This window comes from Cheilinus undulatus, linkage group 1 (genome assembly GCF_018320785.1).
Source record: "Cheilinus undulatus linkage group 1, ASM1832078v1, whole genome shotgun sequence".
In the NCBI taxonomy this organism is placed as follows: Eukaryota; Metazoa; Chordata; class Actinopteri; order Labriformes; family Labridae; genus Cheilinus; species Cheilinus undulatus.
Window position 1 is genome coordinate 621,733 of NC_054865.1, and position 24,927 is coordinate 646,659.

Below are 24,927 nucleotides of genomic sequence, written 5' to 3' on the forward strand. Positions count from 1 at the left end.
CTCTGAGCTCTAAATGTTCTCTGAGCTCTAAATGTTGTCTGAGCTCTAAACGTTCTCCGAGCTCTAAATGTTCTCTGAGCTCTAAATGTTCTCTGAGCTCTTAATGTTCTCTAAACGTTCTCTGAGCTCTTAACGTTCTCTGAGCTCTTAATGTTCTCTGAGCTCTAAATGTTCTCTGAGCTCTTAACGTTCTCTGAGCTTTTAATGTCCTCTGAGCTCTAAATGTTTTCTGAGCTCTTAATGTTCTCTAAACGTTCTCTGAGCTCTAAACGTTCTCTGAGCTCTAAACATTCTCTGAGCTCTAAATATTCTCTGAGCTCTAAATGTTCTCTGAGCTCTAAACGTTCTCTGAGCTCTAAATGTTCTCTGAGCTCTAAATGTTCTCTGAGCTCTAAACGTTCTCCGAGCTCTAAACGTTCTCTGAGCTCTAAATGTTCTCTGAGCTCTAAATGTTCTCTGAGCTCTAAATGTTCTCTGAGCTCTAAACGTTCTCTGAGCTCTAAATGTTGTCTGAGCTCTAAACGTTCTCCGAGCTCTAAATGTTCTCTGAGCTCTAAATGTTCTCTGAGCTCTTAATGTTCTCTAAACGTTCTCTGAGCTCTTAACGTTCTCTGAGCTCTAAATGTTCTCTGAGCTCTAAATATTCTCTGAGCTCTAAATGTTCTCTGAGCTCTAAATGTTCTCTGAGCTCTTAATGTTCTCTGAGCTCTAAATGTTCTCTGAGCTCTAAATGTTCTCTGAGCTCTTAATGTTCTCTGAGCTCTAAACGTTCTCTGAGCTCTTTTCTATCTTAGTAACACATCCTTGATTCAAGTTGCACTCACTTCAGACCACAGCCACAGCTGCCATTGACATCCTAGAACAGCCTCATCGTGTCGCAGCTCCTTGGTTTCAACTGGCTAAAGAGAGTCCCAACATTCTGTCCCACACACACACACACACACACGGCAAAAGTCTGAGAGCCAAAAGCCATCATCAGACTTTAACAGGAACTATTAAAAACCTGTCACAGGCAGTAGATAGATGAATCCAGTCTAAACAGCTGAATGATGAGTCTACTTTTAAAGTCTGGGGGAGGGGTTAAAGGGCTTAGCAGTGGCCTGAGGTCTGTGTGGGACAGCGCCCTGTAGTGGGAACATTTTTAACACTCATCCCAATGTAAAGGATGTAAATAGTGATGGGTGTATGGTTAAATAGAAGGTTTTACTGTCATCAGTGAAGGATGCATTAATGACGCCAGAGTCCTCGCTATGAACCATCAGTAAAGGTTAAAAAGACGCTCCTTTCACTCAGAGTTTAGGAAACGGGGCTCTGATTTATTTCTGCCTTCAACATTTGACCAAAAACTTTGGAGTAAACTACAAAAACTGACCTCAACTCCAGGCTGTGTGAAATTAGACAAATGCTCAGACACAATCCCTGACGACCTAGAGTGTTTAGGGTCAGATAGAGACCCTCGGTACCCCAGCAGAAGGCCAGGAGGGTACAGATCAGTTATCTTGGTACCGGTCCAAATATCTGCTGACAGAACTGAACTTTACCGGACCGCTCAGTGGGAACGCCATGAGAGAGAGCGCAAGAGCGCTGGGAAACCTCAAACAGACTGTTAAGGTTAGAAATGAGAGACTAATAGCTGGTTAACCACGAGTTAGCGGGTCCATAGAGACTCCTCATCAGCTGATCATTGAACAGCCAGTGCTGAATCATTCCCTGATCATGTGATCCCTGGTTAGTTAGCAGTCCCCAGCACCCGTCCTGATTTTAATGTGACTGACAAACTTTTTATCCAATCAACACCAAAGAAAAGGTCAAACAGACTCTGATGAAGATCACGAGTCTGACCGCTCCTAAACCACCGACGGAGTCTAGCTAAAGATGGGAGATCCCGGTACAAACACTCTGGTGGGTCCTGGAGAAGGTCCTAGAATCCTGGAGGTCTCTCTGAGGCTCCAATAGGAGACGGAAATGTTTGACTCCTCCCCCTACAGGTGGACATCTCCAATCAGAGACAGAAATGTTTGACTCCTCCCCCTGCAGGTGGATGTCCAATCAGAGACAGAAATGTTTGACTCCTCCCCCCTGCAAGTGGATGTCTCCAATCAGGGACAGAAATGTTTGACTCCTCCCCCCTGCAGAAGGACGTCTCCAATCAGAGACAGAAATGTTTGACTCCTCCCCCTGCAGATGGACATCGCCAATCAGAGACAGAAATGTTTGACTCCTCCCCTCTGCAGGTGGATGTCCAATCAGAGACAGAAATGTTTGACTCCTCCCCCCTGCAAGTGGACGTCTCCAATAAGGGACAGAAATGTTTGACTCCTCCCCCTGCAGATGGACGTCTCCAATCAGAGACAGAAATGTTTGACTCCTCCCCCTGCAGATGGACGTCTCCAATCAGAGACAGAAATGTTTGACTCCTCCCCCTGCAGGTGGACGTCTCCAATCAGAGACAGAAATGTTTGACTCCTCCCCCTGCAGGTGGACATCTCCAATCAGAGACAGAAATGTTTGACTCCTCCCCCTGCAGTTGGACGTCTCCAATCAGAGACAGAAATGTTTGACTCCTCCCCCTGCAGTTGGACGTCTCCAATCAGAGACAGAAATGTTTGACTCCTCCCCCTGCAGTTGGACGTCTCCAATCAGAGACAGAAATGTTTGTCTCCTCCTCCTCCTCACCATGTCAGCCCTCCTGCTGCTCCGCCCTCTCCTCGGTTTCTGAGCTTGTGTCTCCTGGTTCGCCATCATCCGTCTCTTCTGTGCTTGGACTCTCCGGCCCACCATCTGTCTCCCTGAGTGGGGCGGCGGGATCTCTGACCACGCCCTCCATCTCCACCTCCCCCTCTAGCTCCTCTGACGTCTCCTCCTCCACGCGGCCCACGGTGTCGGGGATGATCTCCACCTCAATGTCGGACGAGTCCCCGATCTCTTTGAACCACACCGTCTTCTGCCCTTCCTTCCTCCTCTGCTTTTGGAGTTTGGACCTCGCCGAGTAGTCGTCGCCGTCGCCCCTGCCCCTCCTGGACGCCTTCGCCGACGGGCTACTGGCAGGGACGTGGTTGTCGTAGACGCCACAGGAGGAGCAGTGGCGGCTCCGTCTCTCCATGGGGATGACCCGGCCCCGGGGCTGGGGGAAGGTGCTCCGTCGGGGGGCGGCGTTGTTCCAGCGTCGGGCCACCCCACGGCTCTGATCGGCCTCGGCGGTGAAGCCATCGTTGGTGAACTGAAGAGAGTCTCTGTGACCTGAACGGGGACGCTCCACCTTCAAACATGGCGCCAGACACTGAGAGATGGAGAGAGAAGAAAGTTAAACTTGTACATTCTTTTACTATAAAATTCTAGAGATGAATAAATGCAACTCTCAGAGATAAACTTCATTTGAATCTATAACTCTTAAAGCTGATTCAACTGAACTAAGAGAGAGCAGTAACCTCCAGAGATCAGTGATGAAGCTTCTGGGAAAGAGCATTAGACTGCACTTCCTTCAGTGACCACTAGAGGCTGTGTCCCGTACTGAGCCACTCCCCATCAACCTCCATGTTAAACTTTACAGAAGACATAAACATGTTCACACCATCCATCATCTACACCACCAGGTGTGGTCCCACTCACACCTACGGGCAATTTAGAGACACTGGTGTTGTGTTTTCATTTTCTTCGACATGAGCAGCGTGCCGTCAACAAGTCTGGACCGCCGGAGGTAAAACCTAGCTAATCTTTTCAGGAAGGAAGCGTCTTTGCCGTTCAAACACTCGATGTGACGTCCAAAAATAAAAACGCTCTGAAGTAAAAACATACCTCACATATTTTGTCCATGCCAGCGTTTGCCTTCGCCAGGCGGGAAATTAAAAAGCCAATCACGATGAGGCAGAGCACCAGCAGAGCCGCCATGACCAGCCCGAGGAGCGCCATGTCTCCAGGGCGGTACCCGATGTTTGAGTCTGATGGGATGGCCACGGCTGGAAGAGATGTGAGTGAGAAACGGGTCATTGTCAGGATTTAGACAGAAGTTCACGTTCAGAGGTGAAAATTAAAGGAAGAACTAAAACTGTCAGGTGTGTTTGCTCCAGGAGAAATCCTGGTCTGTTTGAACCTGTCCCTGGTTTTATGATGACTCAGGCTCCAGGTATCACCTCAGCCTGGAGTCTGAGTAGACTCGTTTCTAGAATGTCCCATAAGGCAGGGGTTCTCAACCTTTTCAGCCCGCGACCCCCAAAATAAAGGTTCCAGAGACCGGGGACCCCCCTGGACCTGACGGGGGTTGAACACAGCCATGAACATGCTAGAATAGTCATGTGGAGACAAGGCTGTCCATAAGGGGGGGTAAAGGGGGAGGTTTCTGGGGCCCAGCCAAACTGGGGGCACACGGAGGTCAGCAAAACCATGGTCCATATCCATACTTCATATTTGACCTGAATAATAACCGCTCTGATCAAAGAAACACTTATCTTTATTTATTCATTTATGTAGTAAATAGGCTTCTTTAAAAGAAAATAACAATTAATATAGGTTAAAATTGCTAAAATCGGCTAATAATGGCAAAAATGGTGGAAAAGGTGAAGAAATCGGATTTTAAATAACATAAATGTGTTAAAAGTGGCAAAAATTGGGTGAAAGTGGCAAAAATGGGCACAGAAAGTGATATAAGGGGATAAAAAAGTGGTTGACATTGGCTATTAAGTGCAAAAAAATGGTGGAGATTAGGTGGACTAGGATGAAAACTTGATATAAACTGGGAAAAATGGGTTAACTGTGGTTAAAATGGGCAAAAGAAGTGTAAAAAATGGTTGATAGAGCCAATAATAGGCAGAAAGTGGCAAGAATTGGTTTAGAAGTGGCAAAGACAGGCAGAAAAGTGATGGAGAGGGTTTAAAATGGACAAAAATGGGTTTTAAGGGGCAAAAATGTGCTAAAATTGACAAAATTGTTGTTAAAAAGTGATAAAAATGGTTAACATTTGGTGAAATTGGTGTAAAGTGGCAACAGAGTCATTTAAAAACTATTCTTATTTTTTTAAGGCATCTGGTGACCCCCTCTCAGTGTCCCGTGACCCCAAAGGGGGTCCTGACCCTAAGGTTGAGAACCACTGCCTTAAAGCGATAGTATGATAGACGGCGTGACTGAAACACGTCTCCATCCTTGGCTATGATGGGTGTGAGGGCAGAATCAACAGTGACGTAAGGGGTAAATACCAACGCCTGACGTTTCATCATGTGACTCCCAGAACACGCCCATGTACAGTCAGGTGACTAAACCCAGCCTCTTTACATCTTGCGCCTGGTGTTGCACCCAGTTCTGTGTTTTTTTTACCTTTTTTACCCATGGTGCATCTGGGATCAGACCACATTCATACACAAACCGCCTCTTTTACCCTCCAGAGTTCCTTCAGTATCCTAACACATCTGTCCTAGAGGACAGAGAGTCGGAGCGTTGTTCTCACCTGGGATGACCTGAACGGACAGGGCGGCGGTCCCAAACTCTCCTGTGGTCATGTCCACGGCTCGGAGCTGTGTCCAGGAACATGGAAAGAACAAAAGAGTCAGTAAACGTTAGTAAACATAGTCACAGTGGAAGAACAAGATGTTTCCCATCAGCCACCTGGAGGGCGAAGGACTCGGTCTTCACGACTCTCTTCAGGATCACGAAGCCGTCCGCGGTGACGTTGACATAGCTGCTGTACTGAACCTCGTACTTCATGTCCGGGTTCAGACCCTGAAAACAGAGAGAAGGAGTCAGAAGGTCAGCGCCCACGTCCTCAGTCCTGCTGTAACGATCCAGCTCAGACTGATCCGTGAGTGTAGTCTGAGCTAGACCAGGAGGAAATCTGTATCTGCTGGTAAATGATCATCCTGACACAGAAGAGACTCAGAGAGGAGGACGCCAGGAGGATGTCTGACAGTGACGAGGTTAGAACACTAGGCTCAGTCCTTTTCACCCCCTCCCCTTGGTTTCCAGGACCTCCTCGATCCTTGAAATAGAAGTCCAAGTGTTGTGGTAAAATCTTGCCCAGTGAAACGGGACAAGCCTTAACTGGACATATTATGCAAAATTCACTTTTTCATGTTTTTCTAATGCAAATATGTCCCCCTGGTCTGTCCACAATCCCAGAAAAGTACCAGAATCCAATCCCTTCCTCCCCTCTCTTTCTCCACCTTTCAAAAAAATGTGTGCTAAAACAAGCCGTTCTCAGATTTTTCCCTCATGATGTCACATGGGTAGTTAGCCCCACCCCCATGTTAAGTTCTCCCTCCCCTCTTGGAAGAAAGTCCCACCTTCCTCTCCTGATCCTGGCAGCTGGCACCAACTTTTAGAAAAGTAGGTGGAACTGGTCTCACTCCAGTTCTGGTCTCACTCTAGTTCTGGTCTCACTCCAGTTCTGGTCTCACTCTAGTTCTGGTCTCACTCCAGTTCTGGTCTCACTCTAGTTCTGGTCTCACTCTAGTTCTGGTCTCACTCCAGTTCTGGTCTCACTCTAGTTCTGGTCTCACTCTAGTTCTGGTCTCACTCCAGTTCTGGTCTCACTCTAGTTCTGGTCTCACTCCAGTTCTGGTCTCACTCCAGTTCTGGTCTCACTCCACTTCCACCAACTTTTCTGAAAGCTGCCAACAATGAGCTTCTATTGATCAAAAATGGAGGGAAAAGCTCCCAACATCCCCAGCTTCACCAACGCCCCTCCTCTGCCTTTAAAGTTGATGTCATCCTTTAAAGTTTATAAACATTCCAGCCTTCAAACCAACAACATTCACACCTGCATCAGACAGGTGAGCTCTAACAGAACCATGGTACTGATGTCAGCAGAGCAGGGGGAGGGGCTTGTACCCAGACACCAAACAACTGTGCCGTACTTAGACCTGACTGTAAATCCTCTCTGAACCTGATCCAGGTCTATGGGAGGACATGTGACTCAAGCAGGGACTCACACCTGTAGTGGGTCTAGACCTCAGGTGAGAAACAGAGCGGTAGAAACATCAAACCCTTGTAGATCATAAACACGTCTGATCATAAGTCTCCTCACCCCGGCGAAGTCCTCGTCCCTGGCCCGGACCCTGAAGGGTCTGTTGGTGCTGCGGTCTCGGAGGATCATGCTCTCAGGGACCGAGTTGCTGTAGATAAATCCCTCATATCTCTCTTTCTCAAAGCGAGGAGGGTTCCTGCTCTTCTTCATCACCTCAAAGGTCACCTGGGTCACAGCGAACTGGTCTCTGTTGATCACCTGAGACGCCTGAGAGAGAGAACAGGGTCACCACATGATGTCACCATGAAGGCGGTCAGCATGAACAATATTCCTCTGGTTTTATACCAGACTTAAAAATCATCCATTGAACCTTTTTACTGATCTTTAGCATCATAAGGAACCGGAGACAGTCCGGTTTTAGTCGGGTTTATTCAAAGCTCCAGCAGGATAAAGAGATCCAGCAGGATCCGTCAGATCTGACAGGTCAGAGATTTAGGTTTATGATATCAGAGGAGAGGACGCTGCTGCATCGACGCTAAAACATCCCCAACGTTTCAGTGCCAAAGGTTGACAATGCTTTTGCACAATTTAGACAATGTGCAGCTTTAGGTCATTAATCCCAACAGTACTCCAGTCAGAGTCTCGGTCTTCATGATCCCCTCCTGATCTGGTCCTCACTCAGATGGCTCTGTTAGTCTGGACTCTGACTCTCTAGCTTTACTCAGTAAGGGGTTTTAGGTACGAATCAGCTGTTTTAGTCAGAAACCAGAGCTGCAGCGTACCAGCACAGTGAGAACGATCGGGCCCACGATGTCCGCAGCTTTAGTCATGCTGATGTTTCCCGTGTCCTCGTCGATCTGGAAAATATTTCCTTCATTTCCTGATGAATAAAAACCACAAAGCAGAAAAACCTGAGTCTTTAGTTTCATTCAACCGTAAATCTCTCTGGAAAATCTGTAAATATCCGTAACCCTGTAGATAAATCATGTTTTTATGGTCTAACCTCTGAGGATCCTGTAGCTGATCTGTTCGCTCCGGTTCTTGTCTCCATCTTTGGCGAACACTGGACCAGGCTCCAGAACCAGGGGCCCCTCCTGTCCATGCAAAAACAAGAATTATCTAGTCTTCTGCCCTAAAACCCTTTTGTTCTGGACCCTTCTTTGTTTCTACTGAGTCCTCAGATTCTCCACAGTCCAGTCCAGACCAAAGATTCACCACCAGACCAGCTGAAACCTACAGGCCTCTCTGCACCACTCTGACGGTCTGGCTGCAGACCACAGATCTCAGACCCCCCTTTCAGACCTCTACTGTGACAAGTAGAAAAGTCAGAAAAACACCCTAAACCCTAAACACCCTAAAAAGTCAGAAACACACCCTAAACACCCTAAAAAGTCAGAAAAACACCCTAAACCCTAAACACCCTAAAAAGTCAGAAACACACCCTAAACCCTAAACACCCTAAAAAGTCAGAAACACACCCTAAACACCCTAAAAAGTCAGAAAAACACCCTAAACCCTAAACACCCTAAAAAGTCAGAAAAACACCCTAAACACCCTAAAAAGTCAGAAAAACACCCTAAACCCTAAACACCCTAAAAAGTCAGAAACACACCCTAAACCCTAAACACCCTAAAAAGTCAGACACACACCCTAAACACCCTAAAAAGTCAGAAAAACACCCTAAACCCTAAACACCCTAAAAAGTCAGAAACACACCCTAAACCCTAAACACCCTAAAAAGTCAGAAAAACACCCTAAACACCCTAAAAAGTCAGAAAAACACCCTAAACCCTAAACACCCTAAAAAGTCAGAAACACACCATAAACCCTAAACACCCTAAAAAGTCAGAAACACACCCTAAACCCTAAACACCCTAAAAAGTCAGAAACACACCCTAAACCCTAAACACCCTAAAAAGTCAGAAACACACCCTAAACCCTAAACACCCTAAAAAGTCAGAAAAACACCCTAAACCCTAAACACCCTAAAAAGTCAGAAAAACACCCTAAACCCTAAACACCCTAAAAAGTCAGAAACACACCCTAAACCCTAAACACCCTAAAAAGTCAGAAACACACCCTAAACCCTAAACACCCTAAAAAGTCAGAAACACACCCTAAACCCTAAACACCCTAAAAAGTCAGAAAAACACCCTAAACCCTAAACACCCTAAAAAGTTAGAAACACACCCTAAACGTTGGAAATAACGTTGATTAAACTTCTGATTATTGTTTAATTTCAGGATTAGGATAAAAAAGTGAAAAACTGCAGAACCTAAAATGTTTAATAAAGCCAAATAAACAGTCTAACAGGAAAGACTCTAACACAGCTAATGTAGCTAAAGCTAAAGCTAACAAGGCTACAGTAGCTGCTTAGCTGTTGTAGTTAAATAGCTGACATAGCTAAGGCTGAAACTAACAAAGCTACATTAGCTGTGTTAGCTATGTAAGCTATGGAGGAAGTGCAGAAAATGCAGCTGGTGTAGCTAAGGCTGAAGCTAACAAAGCTACAGTAGATACTTAGCTATTGTAGCTAAATAGCTAAAAAAAAAGGTAAACATGCAAAGTTAATGAAAAGTGAGTAAATGTGGCACAAAAAAATAATTTCAACACCTGAGCCAAAAACACCTTAGCTCAAACATGAGGGACTGTTAGCCAGGATGCTAACGACAACGCTACTGATCCAAGACACATCAATAGATCAGAGCAGGGGAGGGACACTCTGGGTTTATCAGGGGCCAACCTCTGGGTTTATCAGGGGCCAACCTCTGGGTTTATCAGGGGCCAACCTCTGGGTTTATCAGGGGCCATTCTCTGGGTTTATCAGGGGCCAGCCTCTGGGTTTATCAGGGGCCATTCTTTGGGTTTATCAGGGGCCATTCTCTGGGTTTATCAGGGGCCAACCTCTGGGTTTATCAGGGGCCATTCTTTGGGTTTATCAGGGGCCAGCCTCTGGGTTTATCAGGGGCCATTCTCTGGGTTTATCAGGGGCCATTCTCTGGGTTTATCAGGGGCCATTCTCTGGGTTTATCAGGGGCCAACCTCTGGGTTTATCAGGGGCCATTCTCTGGGTTTATCAGGGGCCAACCTCTGGGTTTATCAGGGGCCAACCTCTGGGTTCAAAGGTGACAGTGTTCCAGACCAGACTCATAAAACAGAAATCAGCTGTTCAGTTTGGTTAAACTGACTGCTGAATCTATGATAAAAGGTGAGGAATGGCAGAGGACTGATTTCGAGCAGAGGTACTGATAGGCTGTGAGACCCAGGTGTGCTTCATTATCACCTGTTAACACCCGACCAATGCTGTCGGCCGGCCTGACCCGAGCTACGGCGTCTCTGAAACAGTCCTGGGGTCGTTGAGAATCTCTGGTCTGGATGAGGATCTGACATTAAAAGGATAAAATCAGGATCCTGCCCCCTGTCCTGATCCTGTCCTGACTTTCTCACCTCCTTCTCGGTCAGGTTCACTCGCCCTCTGTAGCCCGTGCTCACGCACAGTTTGGCGATCCCTAAGTTTGTCCTCATACATGGCTGAAACCACGGCGGCCGGTTGTCCACATCCTTCACCAGCACAGTGATGGTTGCCACCGAGGTGAAGAAGGGCTGGTCAGATGCTGACCCGTTAAACGTGTCCTGAAACAGGGGTCAAAGGTTAAAGCAGCGGCTGCAGGGAGGATTTTATGACTGCTTAGAATTAAAATTCTGTACCTGCACATGTAGAACCAGAGAAATCTTCTGCACTATGTCGTAGTCCAGGATGCTTTTCACCAGTATCTTTGGAGAGTTGATGTTTTCTAGACGGAAATATTTATCCTGGTTCAACGGATGGAGAGACAAGGAGGAATAATCAGGATACATCCAGAATAAGATGGGCAGATAACAGCAAATCAGAGAAGTAGTTGAAATATTGTTTGGTGTGGTGAATAAGAACATTCCGGTTTGTACTAAGAAGGTCTTCAAACTCAGAGAGGATTTACAGTTTAAATGGTTCGCTAATGTTTGAAATGATGCATGTTCGTTTAAAGGTTAACGATGAACGTCTGTGAGTCTCTGTTATACTCAAAGACTTTAAAATGTCAAATCAGCAAAAGTTGATCAAAATTATTCTAATCTAAAGAACCGTGTATTCGTTTGTCATTGTACTGCTGATTTTCTGGGTTTTTCCTTGGAAGAGGCTAAAAGACGCTGACCAACACATTTACGTAAAAATGATCTTTGACCTGAACATTCAAAATATCCCATCAAAGGACCTGAAAAGGCCCTGAAAGATTCCCAAAATGTCCCAGAGTAACTCCACCATAAAAACGAAACATTCCAATAACAATTCCCCACAAATTCCATCTAATTTCCTGACCACTTTCAAGCTTATTGCTCCTGAAATGTCCTAAAATGTCCATCAGTAGCGATGTGCCAATATAAACATAAATAAACAGTCCTTGCTGGGGAATCCAGAGGGATCTGGACTTTTGTTTTTCCTCCACAGAGAAGATTTTGGGTAATAATCAGAAAATTCTCAGGCATTTTGATCAAACCAGAGCCATGTTACCATCCTGGCCCACAAACATCATCCCTGCAGCTCTCTGTGCCTGGACCTCCATGATTCAGGTCTGAGTTCCTTCTTCCCTCAGTCATCATCAGGACCAGGACCATCTTACCGTTGCAGACTCTAAGCGATAGTAGAGCGGCTCAGAATCCACGTCTGTGGCCTCGATCAGTCCCACGCTAGTGTTCACCGCCGTCAGCTGAAAGACAAAATCAGAGACAACCTCACCTTCAACCTGGGATGTACTTCCTGTTTACACTGGCCATTAGTGATGTGATTGGTCCATTAGAGGGCTTCGTGTTTACACTGGCCATTAGAGATGTGATTGGTCCATTAGAGGGCTTCCTGTTTACACTGGCCATTAGTGATGTGATTGGTCCATTAGAGGGCTTCCTGTTTACACTGACCATTAGAGATGTGATTGGTCGACTGATTTGTTGAAAAAAGAAATCAGTTAAATAGAAGCTGTCAGACAAAGTGAAGTAAGCTTCAAGATCTCAGAAAGAAATGCATCATGTCTCATATTTATCTTTTGGTGTCAAACCAAAATGTTTTTGGTCTAAAACAGCGAAAATAAAGGAACTGGGCCCTGCATTCCAATACCTCTAGAGGGGACGGTACATCAGACATCATCCCTGTTAGGTTTGCACTCAGACGTTCATTCTCAGACTCTTTCCATGTGAACGCAGTCTTTTAGACACAAATGAAACTTAAGTTTCTCTATGCTCACTCCAGGCTAAACGTTGTGTTGCAATAGCCTGGGAAAACAATGATATGCTTGCAGTCTGACTCTGGTTTTAAAGCCTCTCTGGTTGTTTAGCCTGGATAAACTGATTTACACTACTAAAGGGAAAATACAGAATTTCTTTAAGTTTGGAGAAAATGTATTACATTTGTTAAAAGTCATGAACAAAGATATCTGGACATTTGTGAAGATAAAATACTCTACTGAGATAACAGCATATTGTTAAACAGAACTGCTATCAAGAACTACATGAGATGCTTTTGTTTGTATTTTTTAATTCATGTATCATTAGTGTGTTTTGTGTGGCTCTGCTGTGTGTCTGTGTACATTTTGTATCTGTTCTGTGTGTGTGAATGTCTTAGTGTATCCTTCTGAAAAAGCACAATAAAAAAGTACTAACACGTGGTTTCTGAAGGCCTGGTTCAGTTATAAATCTACATTATGGTTCTGTATAAATGGCATGATGATGAACATGAACTGTCCTCACCTCATTCACCTCCAGAACAAAGTGATTCTGAGCAAAGTTGGGAGGATTATCATTGACATTTTCCACTAAAACCTCCACAGACTCGTTCACCTGTAGGAGAGAGGACAGAGAGCCAATCAGAAACAGACTTTCAGACTTCACTTTATCAGAGCCAATCAGGGACTGACTTTCAGACCTCACTGTGTCAGAGCCAATCAGAGACAGACTTTCAGACCTCACTGTGTCAGAGCCAATCAGAGACAGGCTTTCAGACCTCATTTTATCAGAGTCAATCAGGGACTGACTTTAAGACTTCACTGTGTCAGAGCCAAGCAGAGACAGACTTTCAGACTTCACTGTATCAGAGCTTGGATTCCAGGATCTGTAACTACTAATGTGGATCAATTCGTCCATCATCCATGCTCAGAAAAAGCAGAACCTGTGTCTCCCTGCTGTGGTCAGAGATTGCTGAGTAGACATGTGTTTGACTCACAAAGCTGGATCCGGATCTACTGCACTGAACCCAGACCACCAGAGCTGAACTGGAAAGGGACTGCAGACACAAAAGAACAATATAGAAAATAAACACACAGCATTATTAATACAGCACAATACGAAATGAGCACACAGCACTACTAATACAAGACTACTGACAATTAAGACACAGCATTATTAATACAGCACTACAGACAATTAACACACAGCATCATTAAAACAGCACTACAGACAATTAACACACAGCATCATTAATACAGCGCTACAGACAATAAACACACAGCATTGTTAATACAGCACTACAAACAATTAAGACACAGCATTATTAATACAGGACAATAGAAAATTAACACACAGCATTATTAATACAGCACTACAGAAAATAAACACAGCATTATTAAGACAGCACTACAGACAATTAACACAGAGCATCATTAATACAGCACTACAGAAAACTGACACACAGCATTATTAATACAGCACTATAAAAAATAAACACACAGCATTGTTAATACAGCACTACAGAAAATAAACACAGCATTATTAATACAGCACCACAGAAAATAAACACACAGCATTATCAATACAGCACTACAGAAAATAAACACACAGCATTATCAATACAGCACTACAGAAAATAAACACAGCATTATTAATACAGCACTACAGAAAATAAACACACAGCATTATGAATACAGCACTACAGAAAATAAACACACAGCATTATGAATACAGCACTACAGACAATAAACACACAGCATTATGGAAACAGCACTACAGACAACACACAGCATTATTAACAGAGCACGAAAGAAAATAAACACACAGCATTATTGATACAGCACTATAGACAATTAACACACAGCATTGTAAATATAGGACTACAGAAAATTATGACACAGCATTATTAATACAGCACAGAAGAAAAAAAACAGACAGCATTATCAATACAGCACTACAGAAAATAAACACACAGAATTATTAATACAGCACTACAGAAAATAAACACAGAGCATGATCAATACAGCACTCCAGAAAATAAACACACAGCATTATGAATACAGTACTACAGAAAATAAACACACAGCATTATTAATGCAGCACTACAGACAATTAACACACAGCATTATGAAAACAGCACTACAGACAATTGACACACAGCATTATGAAAACAGCACTACAGACAACACACAGGATTATTAATATAGGGCTACAGACAATAAACACACAGCATTTTTAATACAGCACTACAGACAATAAACACACAGCATTATTAATACAGCACTACAGACAAATAACACACAGCATTATTAATACAGCAGTAACGTTAAAATTAACACACAGCAGTATCGATATAGCACTAGAGAAAATTAACACAGCATTATTAATGCAGCACTACAGACAATTAAGACACAGCATTGGTAATACAGCATGATAGAAAATTAACACATTATTAATAACGCACAAAAGAAAATTAAAACACAGCATTATTAATACAGCACTATACAAACTGAGCACATAGCATTATCAATACAGCACTACAGAAAATTAACACACAGCATTATAAAAACAGCAGCTTTAGACAATTAACACACAGCATTGTTAATAAAGCACTACAGACAATTAACACACCGCATAATTAATACAGCACTACAGACAATAAACACATAGCATTATTAATACAGCACTAGAGAAAATTAACACACAGCATTATCAATACAGCACTACAGACAATAAACACACAGCATTATTAATACAGCAATACGGACAAATAACACACAACATTTTTAATATAGCATTGTTAAAGAATAAACACACAGCATTTTTAATACAGCACTACAGACAATAAACACACAGCATTATTAAAACAGCACTACAGACAATTGACACACAGCATGATTAATACAGCACTATAGAAAAATTAACAAACAGCATTATTGATATAGCATTGTTAAAAAATAAACACACAGCATTATTAATACAGCACTACAGACAATAAACACACAGCATTATTAAAACAGCACCAACAGACAATTGACATGCAGCATTATTAATGACACACAGCAGTATAGAAAAATTAACACTCAGCATTATTAATACAGCACTAAAGAAAACTAACACACAGCAGTATTGATAGAGCACTAGAGAAAATTAACACAGCATTATTAATGCAGCGCTACAGACAATTAAGACACAGCATTAGTAATACAGCATGATAGAAATTTAACACATTATTAATAAAGCACAATAGAAAATTAACACACAGCATTAATAATACCGCAGTATACGAACTGAGCACATAGCATTATTATTAATAATAATAATAATTATTATTATTAATACAGCACAAGAGAAAATTAACAAACAGCATCATAAAAAGCAGCACTATAGAAAGTTAACACACAGAATTTTAATTAAGGCACTACAGACAATTAACACACAGCATTATTAATACAGCACTACAGACAATAAACACACAGCATTATTAATACAGCACCACAGAAAATTAACACACAGAATTATTATTACAGCACTACAGACAATAAACACACATCATTAAAAATACAGCACTACAGATAATAAACACACAGCATTATTAATACAACACTAGAGAAAATTAACACATAACATGATTAATACAGCACTATATGAAATGAGCACACAGCATTATTAATACAGCACTACAGACAATTAACACACAGCATTAACAATACAGCACTATAGAAAATTAACACACAGCATTATTAATAGAGCACTTTACAACATGAGCACACTGCATGATTAACAGCACTTAAGACAATAAACACAGCATTATTAATACAGCACTATAGAAAATTAACACAGCATTATTAATGCAGCACTACAGACAATTAACACAGAGCATCATTATTAATACAGCACTATAGGAAATTAACACACAGCATTATTAATACAGTTCTATATAAAATTAGCACACAGCATTATTACTACAGCACTATAGAAAATCAATGCACAGCAATATTAAAATAGCACTACAGTTAATTAACACACAGCATTATTATTATAGCACTACAGTAACTTAACACACAGCATTATTAATATAGCATTGTAGTAAATTAACACACAGCATGATTAACACAGCACTACAGTAAATTAACACACAGCATTATTTATACAGCACTATAGAAAAATTAACAAACAGCATGATTAATACAGCACTATAGAAAATTAACACACATCATAATTTATATAGCACTATTCAAAATTACCATACAGCATTATTAATACAGCATTATAGAAAATTACCAGACAGCATCATTAATACAGCACTTACGACAATTAACAAACAGCATTAATAATGCAGCACTACAGATAATAAACACACAGCATTAATACAGCACTATAGAAAATAAACACACAGCATTATTAATACAGCATTATGAAAAAAATTAACACACAGCAATATTAATACAGCACTAGAGACATTTAACACACAGCAGTATTAATACAACACTAAAGAAAATTAACACACAACATTATTAATACAGCATTGTAGAAAATTACCACACACTATTATTAATACAGCACTATGGAAAACTAACGCACAGCATTATTTACACAGTTCTATATAAAATTAACACACAGCATTATTAATACAGCACTATAGAAAATTAACATACAGCAAAATTAATATAGCACTACAGTAAATTCACACACAGCATTATCAATGTGGCATTACAGTTAATTAACACACAGCATTATTAATATAGCACTACAGTAACTTAACACACAGCATTATTAATACAGCACAACAGACAATTAACACACAGCATTGTTAATACCACACTATAGAAAAATTACACACAGCATGATTAATACAGCACTACAGTAAATAAACACACAGCATCATTAAAACAGCACTACATAAAAATATGTCACAGCATTATTAAAACAGCACTGTAGAAAATTACCACACATCATAATTTATAAAGCATTATGGAAAATGAACACACAGCATTATTAATACAGCATTATATAAAATTAACACACAGCATTAATAATATAGCACTGTAGAAAATTAACACACAGTATTATAAAAACAGCACTATAGAAAATTAACACACAGCATTGTTAATAAAGTACGACAGACAATTAACACAAAGCATTATTAATACAACAATACAGACAATAAACACACAGCATCATTAAAATAGCACTATCGAAAATTAACACACAGCATTATTAATACAGCACTACAGAAAATTACTACACAGCATTATTAATACAGTTCTATATAAAATTAACACACAACATTATTAATACAGCACTACAGAAAATTAACACACAGCATGATTATAACAGCACTTTGGAAAATTAACACACATCATAATTGATATAGCACTTTGGACAATTAACACACAGCATTTTTAATACACCACAATAGAAAATTAACACACAGCATTTTTAATATAGCACTGTAGAAAATTAAAACACAGCATCATTAAAACAGCACTATAGAAAATTAACACACAGCATTGTTAATATAGTACTACAGACAATTAACACACAGCATTTTTAATACAGCAGTATCGAAAATTAACACACAGCATTATTAATACAGCACTATCGAAAATTAACACAGAGCATTGTTAATACGGCACTACTGAATATTAACACACAGCTGTATTATTAATATAGCACTACAGTAACTTAACACACAGCATTATTAATACAGCACTACAGTAAATTATCACACAACATTATTAAAATAGCACTGTAGAAATATAACACACCGCATTATAATACAGCACTATAGAAATATAACACACAGCATTATTAATACAGCACTATAGAAATATAACATACAGCATTATTAATACAGCACTACCGAAATATAACAAACAGCATTATTAATACAGCACTACAGACAGTTAACACACAGCATTATTTATATTGCACTATAGAAAATTAACACAGTATTTTAAATATAGCACTATAGAAAATTAACTCAGCATTAACAATACAGCACTATAGAAAATTAACACAGAGCATTGTTAATACGGCACTACTGAATATTAACACACAGCTGTATTATTAATATAGCACTACAGTAACTTAACACACAGCATTATTAATACAGCACTACAGTAAATTATCACACAACATTATTAAAATAGCACTGTAGAAATATAACACACCGCATTATAATACAGCACTATAGAAATATAACACACAGCATTATTAATACAGCACTATAGAAATATAACATACAGCATTATTAATACAGCACTACCGAAATATAACAAACAGCATTATTAATACAGCACTACAGACAGTTAACACACAGCATTATTTATATTGCACTATAGAAAATTAACACAGTATTTTAAATATAGCACTATAGAAAATTAACTCAGCATTAACAATACAGCACTATAGAAAATTAACACACAGCATTTTTATTACAGCACTACAGAAAATTACCCACGCAGCCTTATTATCATAGCACAATAGAAAATTAATGCACAGCATTATTAATGTAGCACTATAAAAAAATTAACACATAGCATTATTAATACAGCACTACAGAAAAATAACACACAGCATTATTAATACACCACTATGGAAAATAAACACACAGCATTATTAATACACCACTATAGAAAATTAACACACAGCATTGTTATTAAAGCACTATGGAAAATTAACACACAGCGGTATTAATATAGCACGATATTAAATTAACTCACAGCATTATTAATACAGCACAATGGACAATTAACACACAGCATTATTAATACACCACTATGGAAAATTAACACACAGCATTGTAAATAAATCACTGTAGAAAATTAACACACAGCGTTGTTATTATTATAGCACTCTTGAAAATAACCACACAGCATTATTAATACACCACTATGAAAAATTAAAACACAGCATCATCAATACAGCACTACAGACAATTAACACACAGTTTTATTAATATATCACTATAGAAAATTAACACAGCATTATCAATACAGCACTCTAGAATATTAACACACAGCATTATTAATACACCACTATGGAAAATTAAAACACAGCATTATTATAACAGCACTATAGAAAATTAACACACAGCTTTATTAATACACCACTTAAGAAAATTAACTCACTGCATTATTAATACAGCACTGTAGAAAATTAACACACAGCATTTTTAATACACCACAATAGAAAATTAACAAACAGCGTTATTAATACAGCACTATAGAAAATTAACACACAGCATTATTCATATAGCACTTAAGAAAATTAACACACAGCATTATTAATACAGCACTATAGAAAATTAACACTCAGTATTATTATTACAGCACTATCGAAAATTTACACAGAGCATTACTAATACCTTACTTTTCATGTGATCAGCCTTTGGTCATTTTAATACCTTAAAACCACCTCACTCTCTCTGCTCAGAAGTTTTTAGGTTCCATGTCATTTTACGGACTTTTTAAACTCATTTTGTGTGAATAATTTTCTTAACTAAGAAGATAAATCAGGACAGAAATACTAAAGGTGTAATGAGACAAAAGCTGGCACTGCTTAACATGAAATCTTTAACCGACAGATGTGATAAATGCTCATCATAGTGAGGTGATCTGGGGCTACAGTGGCCCTCAGAGGCAACTGCAAATTTTTAATTTTCCATTGATGATTTTTATTTACTGCTACATACATTTCACTTAAAACTAACTTTAAAATAGGTGTATATATATATATATATATATATATATATATATATATATAAACACATATATATTTCACAAAAGAAATCTGCAACGGGCAAAAATATTATGAAGAACAAATTCAAAAGATGCTAAATTAACTATTTGACCTTTAAAAAAACATTTTACCACATTTCTACCATACATTTCACTAGGTGCAAAAACATTTTAACAAAAATCATTATTTTTTATAAATAAAAAAATAACTCAGAAATGCCATTTATGACACAACGAAATGATCCACACCCCACCCCAAAAAATAGATAGTAAACAGAAATAATTGATAAAATATTACATTATTTATTAAACTAATAAAACCGTTAACTAAACATTAATGTAATTGCAAAAAAAGAAAAATTCAGAGAGCCTAAAAGACAATTAATCACATGAAAAACATTTAATAAAAATTGAAAATATTTTATGACATGCAAAAAAAGAAACTGAAACATTGTGCCAGGCAAAAAATATTTGATTTTAAAAATGGAAATAATTCATAAACCACTGAAATATTCTGTAAACAATAAAGCCCTGCATTCAACAACTGCCTTTGTTCCATGTTTTTGCTTTTTGTGAAATAGTAGTTTTGTGGATTTTGGTCTAGTGAAATATTTCTCTGGTCAGTTGAACTTTTTTGTATTTGACCTTCAGGGCCACCGTAGATGTTTTTAACTGTTATCCATTCAACATCAGTGTGACTGTATCACCTCATAGTCGAGTCCTTTCTTCACCATCAGAGCATTTCCTCTCAGGTAGAACAGATCCTCAGGGTTCACTGACACGCTCAGAGTCACATCATCGATGGAGCTGATCCTCACCACCTCCACGTCAGCCGTGTTATTCTCAGCCACCGACACAGGGCCAGGAGGAACCGTGCACACTGTCGGGGAACCAGAACCAACATCAGACGGAAGCAACATGGAGCATATGTGACCGAAGCCAGATAAAGTTCCTGCAAGTCGGCATTCCGGTGGTTGAGAAAAATGGATACAAAGTCGTTCTCACCAAAATGATAATTTTTCATTTTTTCTCATTTTATGCAAGTCCGACATTTAAACTATTCATTTGATAAAAAAAGTAACACAAATGTGATATTTAAACGCGTTAATTTTGTGTTTAAAAATGCCCTCTTTTTGTAGTTTCTGGGGGAGATTGAAGGGAGGGGAAGCAAAACTGCTGGGTGATAATTGGCCACTCAGCCTGCCATTGTCCCCAGTTTCAGCCATTGAGATGGATGATAACAAACACTGCATCGCTCAAAATCCAACCCCCATCAGCAGGTAACTACAGCTGTTTCTAGTTATCACCTTTATCAACAAGCCTGCAGCGAAGAAAAGTAGAAAGATGATGAAGAAGCAGCAAGAATTATCAACAGACTTGGGACGACTTCAGGATCACTCGACAGTGAAAGTTTGATGAAGGCGGATTTCCTGTGGGAATATTTTGATGAGCGTCACCAGTCCGATTCAGAAGCTTGGTTTGGGTGGACTTTATGTAAATGTGGCTCTATTGTTCACGCCCATTACCTGGCCTGCCTGAAGGTAGGAGAAGTCCTGAAACTTTGAGCCGGGTTTTCTCAGAACAAACAGAAACTAGAAGTTAACATTCAGATGAGCATATCTTTGTACAATACGCTCAGATTAAGGTGTGTGATACACTGTTAGAAAGCTTGGAATCTACACTTTCATAATGTGTAAAAAAACTCAAAAATGACCTCGGACGACTTGCAGGAGTTTTTACCAGATTTGGTCACAAATATGTAACAATATGTACATAAACATCCATCCATCTATCTATCCATCTATCCATCCATCATCCATCCATCCATCCATCTACCCATCCATCCATCCATCCATCTACCCATCCATCCAACCATCCATCCATCCATCCATCCATCTACCCATCCATCCATCCACCCATCTACCCATCCATCCATCCATCCATCCATCCATCCATCTACCCATCCATCCATCCATCCATCCATCCATCCATCCAACATCCATCCATCCATCCATCCATCCATCCATCCAACATCCATCCATCCATCCATCCATCCATCCATCTACCCATCCATCCATCCATCTACCCATCCATCCATCCATCCATCCATCCATCCAACATCCATCCATCCATCCATCCAACATCCATCCATCCATCCATCCATCCATCCATCCATCCATCCATCCAACATCCATCCATCCATCCATCCATCCAACATCCATCCATCCATCCATCCATCCATCTACCCATCCATCCATCCATCCATCCATCCATCCATCCAACATCCATCCATCCATCCATCCAACATCCATCCATCCATCCATCCATCCATCCATCCATCCATCCATCCATCCATTCATCCATCCAGCTGTTTCAGTTCTGACACAGCTCCTGACTTAGTATCTTGTGCATGAGGGGCCTAAATGGTTTTCCAACATGTGAGGTAGGGAGGTTATTAAATTTATAAGATTGAAAATATTCAACATTTTTAAATACTGTAATGTTGATGGTTGTACAATGAGGTATGAGTATGGTATAATAAGGTACTGTATGGCCCAGTATATGATTCAATACAATATTTTAAATACCATACCATTCAGTATGATACAATAAGATTCTATACAGTATGATGAGGAATGATACAATACCATAGTATCCAACAGGACATGATGTCACCCTTCCTTTATGTCCCCCTTTGGGAAATTAGTTTTTTATTCACTTATTAAAAGTTTAGGTTCTTTCTGACACTACTGATCATCAGAATAACAGATCTGTAGTTTAAATATGGTTTTAAAAAGTCTTGATGTTTAAGTTATTGAAGTTACTGAACTAAAACATCAATCTGATTTTTGCTGCTATGACAGGCTGATATTTTCAACTGGCCAGCAGCAAATATGGACTTTCTGTTTCAGCCCCATGTCTGTGATGAACTTGTTCACCGTGCAGCTCAGGAGGAAATCAGCTGACTATTCAGATGTGGAGAAAAGTGAATGGCTGAAATTGATCAAAATACATGAGGATTTGATCAACTTTTGCAAGATTTGCAAGATTACTCTGCAAATGGATGTAACTTATTGGCTGCACTGTTTTTTAACTTCTAGTATCAACAAATAATGAAGGATGGAAAAACAACAAATAAACAAACAAAAACAATAAACAGAAGCCTTAGACACAATGTTGGTGTCGTATTTACAATCAAACTAGCACGCATCTAAACTGTATACAAACACTGAAAGACCCCCCCCCCCATAAGCTTTTATTTAAATCAGGCTGCAGATCTGATCATCACCACTGATGACTAAAATATCAGACTTTTTGAGTGTTTTGAATTTGACATCCAGAGAAACAACAACAGAGACATCCTCAGCCTCCCTCAGCAGCCTCCCCTTTCCTCCCTCCTCCTCCCCCTAGACTCAGATTCACCTCCTCCCCTTGGCCCTCCTGCGGTGTAAACTTGGCAGCGTAAACCCAGTGTTGCACTCACCTCTCTCAGCCCAACAGAAGGACCATAGACAGGTGGACAGGAAGCACCCCAGCAGGACAAGTCCAGGTCTGCTCTTCAGGTTCAGCTCCATGTCGTGGTGTCGGAGCAGACTCGGGTGAAGTGGGTGAGGAGGGTGAGGAGCCGTGGTACCAGCTGGTACTGGGCCACATAAAGAGCTGTCTGTGCTGCAGCAGCAGAGTGGGAGTCGACTACAGGCCCCATATTTGTGACTTCATCACGGAGGACTCAGCCTCCCACTCAAATACCTGCATCTGTTTGAGCTGCACTGATGCATCATGGGAGGAATCTTGCACAGGAATGTTGACAGCTGGAAAAAATTTTCACATTCAGGATGAAATAATCCTTGTGATGTATGAAGGAGCTCGGAGAAAAAAGAAAAAAATATATATAGCTGCAGGCTGCAGATTGTGGGCTGAGGCCCTTTAAGTTCTAAATACATCTGAGGATCCTTCAGACTATTAGGAACACCTCTGTCAGCAGATTTACCTCTGTGTGATGACGAGGGGACCATCATTAATGTCAACATCACAGCGCCAGCAGCACGCTGACTGTATGTGCTAAAGATTTATGATCAATATCCTTGAAAATGTCTGATAAACAACAACTAAAAAGAAATAATGGTACCTCAGGATGCACAAACCCTGACTTTAAAAAAGTTGGGCCGTGGTGTAAATGTAAATTAAAACAGGAAGTTATTTACAAATCTTTTTAACCAATATTTAACTAATTACAGCAAAAAATCAAGATAGTAGCATAACCTGTGTCGACCTGCTGTGGTCAGAGATTTCTGAGAAGATGTGTTTGACTCACAGAGCTGGATCCGGATCTACTGCACTGAACCCAGACCACCAGAGCTGAACTGGACAGGGACTACAGACACAAAAAAAACAATATAGAAATATAACACAGCATTATTAATACAGCACAATAGAAATATAACACACAGCATTATTAATACAGCACAATAGAAATATAACACACAGCATTATTAATACAGCACAATAGAAATATAACACACAGCATTATTAATACAGCACTATAGAAATATAACACACAGCATTATTAATACAGCACTATAGAAATATAACACACAGCATTATTAATACAGCACTATAGAAATATAACACACAGCATTATTAATACAGCACTATAGAAATATAACACACAGCATTATTAATACAGCACTACAGAGATATAACACACAGCATTATTAATACAGCACTACAGAAATATAACACACAGCATTATTAATACAGCACTACAGAAATATAACACACAGCATTATTAATACAGCACTACAGAGATATAACACACAGCATTATTAATACAGCACTACAGAGATATAACACACAGCATTATTAATACAGCACTACAGAAATATAACACACAGCATTATTAATACAGCACTACAGAGATATAACACACAGCATTATTAATACAGCACTATAGAAATATAACACACAGCATTATTAATA

General features: G+C 40.0%; 1 protein-coding gene across 1 annotated transcript; it reads right to left on the bottom strand.

The window, feature by feature from the left end:
* Positions 1 to 395: 395 nt before the first annotated feature.
* Positions 396 to 23,522, bottom strand: cdhr5a (cadherin-related family member 5a). Its single transcript, XM_041789563.1, has 14 exons — positions 23,432 to 23,522; positions 20,655 to 20,827; positions 13,200 to 13,259; positions 12,728 to 12,817; positions 11,608 to 11,694; positions 10,661 to 10,765; positions 10,400 to 10,585; positions 7,956 to 8,046; positions 7,735 to 7,832; positions 7,013 to 7,219; positions 5,596 to 5,709; positions 5,438 to 5,504; positions 3,796 to 3,956; positions 396 to 3,280 (listed from the first exon to the last, which is right to left on the bottom strand). The coding sequence occupies exons 1-14, from the start codon at positions 23,520 to 23,522 to the stop codon at positions 2,681 to 2,683; spliced, it is 2,130 nt and encodes a 709-aa protein (XP_041645497.1). The 3' UTR covers positions 396 to 2,680.
* Between the last annotated feature and the right edge of the window lie 1,405 nt (positions 23,523 to 24,927).

What these genes read in the sequence shown, in the direction of transcription:
- cdhr5a (XM_041789563.1), bottom strand. Translation starts at nt 23,522, where the DNA reads ATGGAGCTGAACCTGAAGAGCAGACCTGGACTTGTCCTGCTGGGGTGC. An exon ending in TTGTTCTGGAGGTGAATGAG is followed by an intron (nt 11,695 to 12,727) that starts GTGAGGACAGTT and finishes TTTGTCTTTCAG; the next exon opens with CTGACGGCGGTGAACACTAG. An exon ending in GCATGGACAAAATATGTGAG is followed by an intron (nt 3,281 to 3,795) that starts GTATGTTTTTAC and finishes TCCATCTCTCAG; the next exon opens with TGTCTGGCGCCATGTTTGAA.